The sequence below is a fragment of the Protobothrops mucrosquamatus genome, unplaced genomic scaffold (assembly GCF_001527695.2).
Source record: "Protobothrops mucrosquamatus isolate PMUCROS unplaced genomic scaffold, P.Mucros_1.0 scaffold_202, whole genome shotgun sequence".
Lineage (NCBI taxonomy): Eukaryota > Metazoa > Chordata > Lepidosauria > Squamata > Viperidae > Protobothrops > Protobothrops mucrosquamatus.
Window position 1 is genome coordinate 745,561 of NW_015386278.1, and position 6,410 is coordinate 751,970.

The 6,410-nt window shown below is 39.2% G+C and overlaps 1 protein-coding gene across 1 annotated transcript in view; it reads left to right on the forward strand.

Annotated features, from left to right (window-relative positions):
• Window positions 1-2,605: 2,605 nt before the first annotated feature.
• The window catches only part of EIF2AK4 (eukaryotic translation initiation factor 2 alpha kinase 4), a gene marked incomplete at its 3' end in the record, with an annotated part of 47,137 nt that continues 43,332 nt past the window's right edge, over window positions 2,606-6,410 (forward strand). Inside the window, 2 exon segments of the mRNA XM_015825832.1 lie at window positions 2,606-2,849; window positions 5,049-5,164. Coding sequence (XP_015681318.1) covers window positions 2,688-2,849; window positions 5,049-5,164 — 278 coding nt within the window. The 5' untranslated portion in view covers window positions 2,606-2,687.

Here is a 6,410-nt window from a genome sequence, read left to right on the forward strand (position 1 = left end):
ATTTGTTAGAACAGGCCTTATATGAAGAACAGGTAAAAGAGACCATGTTAGCATGGAGCAGGGATTTTGATCTTAATTTTGATCTGCATATCTGGCAAGAATTATGGGCACGAAATAGGAAACTCACTCTGGCTACATCCTATAAAGAAAACCTGTATAAAATGTTTTATAGGTGGCACTACCCGCCCACAATTGTCAACAGTTCTTCAGAAGCAATTGAGTTTGTGCATTGTGTGGGGGAATAGAGTCTGAACTAAAATGTTGTCTGTTATATCTGAAGTACAATGAATAGATGTCTAGAGAATTTAGGATTGACTGTAAATACTGTAGATATCTACACAAGCTTTTGATAATCCTATTAGCAACTTTCCTAAACTCCGAGACAAATTCTTGTTCACCCTGTTATTTGTAGACAGGTAGTCTGCTAAAACTAATAAGGTAGAACATTTTTATTGGTTAAGACAGGGGTCCCCAACCCCCAGGCTGCAGCCCGTTTGGAACTAGGCCATGCAAGCGGCAGGCAAGCACATGTGCACAGTTCAACTTGCATGAGCTGTGGGTGCTTACACTCATATTATGAAGCTCCATTTGCATGACGTTTCATTTGCATGAAGCTTCATTCGCGAGCGGCAGGCACACACATCCGCCACTCGCACAAATGGAACTGTGTGCACAAACACGTACCTGCCACTCACACAAAACCATCTCCTCTCCCACCCAGGACACTAAGCTGGAAAGGTTGGGGAGTTAAGGCATCAGGCTAGAAATTGGGAGACTGTGAGTTCTGGTCCTGCCTTAGGCATGAAGCCAACTGGGTGATATTAGGCCAGTCATTCTCTCTCAGCCCTAGGAATCAGGCAACGTCACGACAACCACTTCCTAATGCTTGCCAAAAAAAGATGCAGAGACTTGTCTAGACAATGCTGATTCAAGGGCACCAAAAAGAGAAAGAGAGAAAGAGAGTTAGTTGTCAATAAAACAGTTCATCCATGTTCCTCAACAGCTGCACCAATTTGTCTCCTACTGCTTTTATGTTATCTGTTTTATTATAGTAATATCTGTTTTATGATGCATTTTTATTGTCTAAATGTTTTTAACATTTGAAAACAATTTTAAACTGATAGTTTTTGGCCAAAGCAAAGTATTAAAATATTTAAATTATGAGATAGAGAAAAAGTAACTAAAACTGGCAAACATAGGGAAATTGCAAATAAACATCAAAACCTCAGTTTCTATAGTTCTGAAAAGTACTATGGGGCAGTGTATAAGTCTAAGTATTATTGCTATTGTTATTGCTGTTTCAAAATCTTTCATTTTCTGAATCACTTTAATGAGAATAGATGCAGTTGCTGTATTTAAAGATAAGGATACATTTTGGAGCTCTTTAAAAGTAGAATAATGCAGTCAACCAGCAATAAAAATAATACGTATTAGAAGCCTCAAGATCTGTGTAACTACATAGTCTATGAATAACTGAAGCAAAAATCACCTTCTCTAATTTGGATTGTAATACCATCTTAACTTGATAAAAAGTACTCTGAGCTATTGATACACCTTGCATGTATGCAAATAAAAGAGATTTTCAGACAACAAGCATAGTTTGCATGCTTACATCTTCACATAGCACACAACCCCCTGGCTTGCTTGACTATAGTTTAGTAAGATACATAGTCTGGGTTCACACAATGCCAGGACCATAAATGGTGGTTTACAAAACCACTGTGGATAGGTTTCATTTTTGCTTAATGAGTTCTCAGTCTCTCTTCTGCTTGCCAAGACACATCCCAGAAGGGAGGCAGCTACAACTGGGAGCGCAACTAATTGAAGCCAGCAGTTGCCACCAGGGAAAGCAAACGGAGGAAAAGTGCCTAGTGGCGCCCAAATTGGTTTCATGAAATCCACATAGGGTTGCCAGGTCTGCTTCCAAAAAATAGCGGACAAGCGGGGGAGGGGTTAAGTAGTAAAAAAAGTAGACTGTACAGCTTTAGATTACGTACCATTTCATCATAAAGCTTTTGAATAAAAAAAATGTCCACTATTTTGTGAAAAAAAATAGTGAACATAATGTGAAAAAAGTGGACTGTCCACTCAAATAGTGGACACCTGGCAACCCTAAATCCACAAGTCTGGGCACCCCAACCATTCAAACTAGAAAACAGCTTGAACTTCATTTAGGAAGTAGAACATCTGGAAAGCGCAGGCCAGCAGCCTCTGCAGGGAGGATTAAGCCAAAGAGGCGACCTAGACTACATATACTATTGCAGAAGGTGGGGCTGCCCTTCCTCAGCCACAAAGACCTTACAGAGCTGGGGAGGGAAAGTTGACTATATATATATATAGGGGGACAGGATAGTAGGAATTAATGGACTTAGAATGATATAGATATCCGCCCTGCCTTTTCTTTGTGACTGAGGAATTCTATATATAAAGAGAGCCACTGGGAGTTGAGGGACGTCTTGGGTAGAAAGCCGCGGACACAGCTTCATCGGCAAAGCAGCGCCGATTCCACTCTGGGTTCCTGTTTCCCCGCCGTCGCAAGGGGCAGCACCGATCTTCGGCGGGGCCTCCAAGCAAGGCGGAAGAGCCGCGCGGTCCCGCCCACCGCAGCTCAGCCGTGGCGACAAGGCAAGGGCCCGGTGCTTGACCGCCGGCCTTCTGTCCGCCGGGCTTCAATTGCTGGAACTGAGATGGCCCATTTGAACGGGGTCTTGCAGCCGCGAGCCGAGACGGCCGAAGTGACCGCGGAGCAACCGGAGAGCTACCAGCTTCGCCAAGAGAACGAGCTGCAGGTGCTGGAGTCCATCTACGGGCGGGACTTTCAAGACTTGCGTCTTGACCGGCCGTGGGAGGTAATACGAAAAGGCTGGCTGGGTTTCCTGTTTGTCGGGGTCGTGCAGACGATGCCTGGTGGTTGCAAATTGGGAACCGCCGCAGAAGCTCATGTAGATTTTGATTTATTGATTTATATATTAAACGGATTTAAAGATGGCTAGAAGTTTCTTTTTTGAGACTGAACTTTTGGTTTTGGTTGCCTGACTCGCCCCAATCCTTGTTTTCACCCGTCCTTTCCTAAGGTTGTCTGCTTGAAATCATGTAATATTTGAAGGCGTATTAACGACCTACACCTTTTGCGTCCACATCCAGGATGCTTATTTTAAAAATGACTGTAATACACTGAAACACCTATCCAATGAAGTAGCATGGAGTTTGAGTCCTATGGCAGCTATGCCTCATTCTTGTGTATCTGTAACAGAGATCTAGTTATCCAAGTAGCATTCATCGTTTGCTGCAAACCCATCTAGCGCTTGCATTGGCTATGTCAATTAGAAGGAAGTAAATTATAACAGGATGTGCTACCTAAAAATTAACAGTATGCTTCAGTAGCATGATTTAATTTCAAGCTATGTACATATATACACTCAGAGTTAATTTTAATGGAGACAACTTGATAGTTATTTGTAAGGTAACAATTACTAAAACATAATGCCAACAGGAAGATGTGGTTTTCTGTCCCTCACTTAAGTCTTTAGTATAACTTTACAGTTTTAATGGCTGTGGTAATATTCTTGTTACTGTTAGAAACCTCACTGAGATAATCTAAAATGCAATGTGTAATTTTTGTAAAAAAAATAAAATGGGATCACTGGGAATTAGTAAGGATTCATTCACAACCAGAGAAAAAATGAAGAATTTATACTGTAGAATTTCTCAGTTATGTATTTCTGTGGATTCCTAAAAATATATATTCATCGTAGTGTATATACACCTGTTATTAATTGTTAATAACAAGTCCTATCATTGCAAGTACTAACAGTTGGAAGGATGAACATGTACATCCAACGCGCTACTTATTTACTTTATCCTTTCGTATTCTTAGCTGAAAATCAGAGAGAAAACTCTTAGTTTTGTGGGTTAAACTCAAAACCTCACTTAACTCTTTGGCCCAGCCTACTTCTGTAGTTTTAAGGCAGGGGTGTCAAACTGCCGGTCCACGGGCCAGTTGCATCATATGAAGGCCGTACCCACTCCTGCTCCGGCAATGCAAAAAAAGTCGCGATACATCGCGACACGTGACGCGGCGAGTTTGACACCTGTGTTTTAAGGGGATAAAACTAGGCAACACCTTCCTCTATATTATCTATGTGAACCTCCCTGAAAAAGTGGGTGTTAATGGAATAAATATGTCATCTCCACGGATCAATTATTTAAGATAAAGGATGAGAATATATTTTGTGTTCTGGCAGTCACAGGTATAAAAATTATACAAGCCTAGTTCTACTCCCTGAATTAAAAAAAATAGCATAAGAAATTGTGTGTAATGTCCTAATACCTTTTAACAGTGTTGCAAAATATTTGGCAGGCAGTTTTTTTAACAAGTCAGCTGTCAATAATGGTATGACTTTGTCCAGCCAATGATCATCACCAAATAAATAATTAAATCCACCTCTTCTGCTTTCTTCTCTCGTATTAATTGAAATTAATTAACTTTAGATTTTACATAGCCCAGGGCTAAGCCTAGAGAAATTTAATGGGAGAGTAAGATTATCCGCAACAAGATGAGTTTTTTTCCCTAGTGTGCCTTTACTTCATTTTCCTTCCTTTTCTTTCTTGAATTTGAGACACATGAGTATCAAATTATTTCTTAATATGACTGTTTATCAAAATGAGCAATTAGGATAAAAAGTATGAAAGGGAATTTTTTTTCTTTTCCCAAGTGCTGCTGCTGTTTTGTGAATGTGTTGTGAAAACCATCAACAACTTACTTACAATAAGTAATTATGTTTTACTTAAACATAATTAGCAAGGTTATTACTTCCCCAAAGACTATGCTTTTCCCCAAGACATTTATATATGACACTTGATAAATCTTTCCTTATTCAAAGCTCATTCACATATTATTTAGTGTGTAATTTCCCTTGAGAACAAATTCCACTTACCAGAAAAATAAAAACTTTGATTCCATTCTTGTGGGTCAGATAGAAAGTCTATGAGATTTATTGAGCCCAGTTTCTTACTAACATTCAGAATTTTTTTAAAAAATGTTGCAGATACGACAGTATCCTGAAATCAATCTAGTCTTGAGACCTCAGGGATTAACTGGTGACCATGAAGTCTATGCCAAAGTTGACTTATGGGTCAAATGTCCTCAAACCTATCCCGATATGTGAGTAAATAAAAAATCCATGTTATACTTTTTCTAAATTTAAAAAAAGAAAACAAAATTTTCTGAAAAATCTGGACATAGCATAACAATAGATATGGATGAGTGAAAGGATATTTAATTGAGGAACCATGCACTGGGATGGGAAGCAGACAGGATCGGGGCAAAGGCTGTATGTCTTTCAGATAACTTGGAACACTGCCCTTGCTCATTGGCCTTGATGGGCTTGAAGTCCAAAACATTTAGACAAACCAGATGTTTTCTACCTGAAAATTGCTTTTGTTGTATGCATGCAATGTGTATTAATGGCTCAGAGTACCTTTTATCAAGTTAAGATAGTATGCCATCTACAATCCAAATCAGAGAAGATTTTCACTTCAATTATTCCCAAGGGGTCATCTCCCTCTGGGGAGGAAAAAACTTCATACATTAACCACCTCAGCCAGTCCTACTCACCAGCAGGCATCCAAATCATCCTTCCCTCGTTATCTACTGCCGTTAACAGATTTTAGATTTTGGCCTAATTCCAAAATAGCCAATTGAAATAGGCATGAAGACAGCGATACATTTCTCCTTACATCACATAACCTACAAGTTTCTTGAAAATATAGTTGAAAATCACAGTCAGTTCATTGCAGCTAATAGGCACAACTTTGTGAATACAATTGATGTAAGGTTCCTTGAAATTTCAGTTATAGGAGTAATAGGTCCTGGATTCTGGATGCATTATTTAAGTTACCGGTAGCCTATTTCAGATACCTTAATACACAAATTGTTATGATGCACCATTTCACCCGGTTGAAAGTTAGAAACAGACAAACAGGAGAGTTTTTGTAATATATGGGTAGATGCTCTAATGGCTTTCAAAATGCTAAACATTGTGTGCCAATTTGCCTGTAAGAACATCTGTATTTATATGACTCTGCCTGGGACTTCTGGCTTAAAAAACCTGCGAGGCAATTTTAAAAATATTTACTGGTAAAACTCAGCAACTGTGCTTTCTCAATGTTGCTTGACATTTTTAGGACTCAAGAAATGGTTGACTTTAGATTTAGATTTAGATTTTAGATTTTATTAAATTTATACCCCGCCCTTCTCCCGGAGGACTCAGGGCGGCTTACAGCCAGTTTAAAACAATGGTACAGTACAATACAAAATTTAAAAAAGATTAAAAATAACTATTCAAATTTGGCCGCTTCTACTAAAAATTTAATTTAAAACCCCTTTAAAATACCCCTAGGCCAGTCCT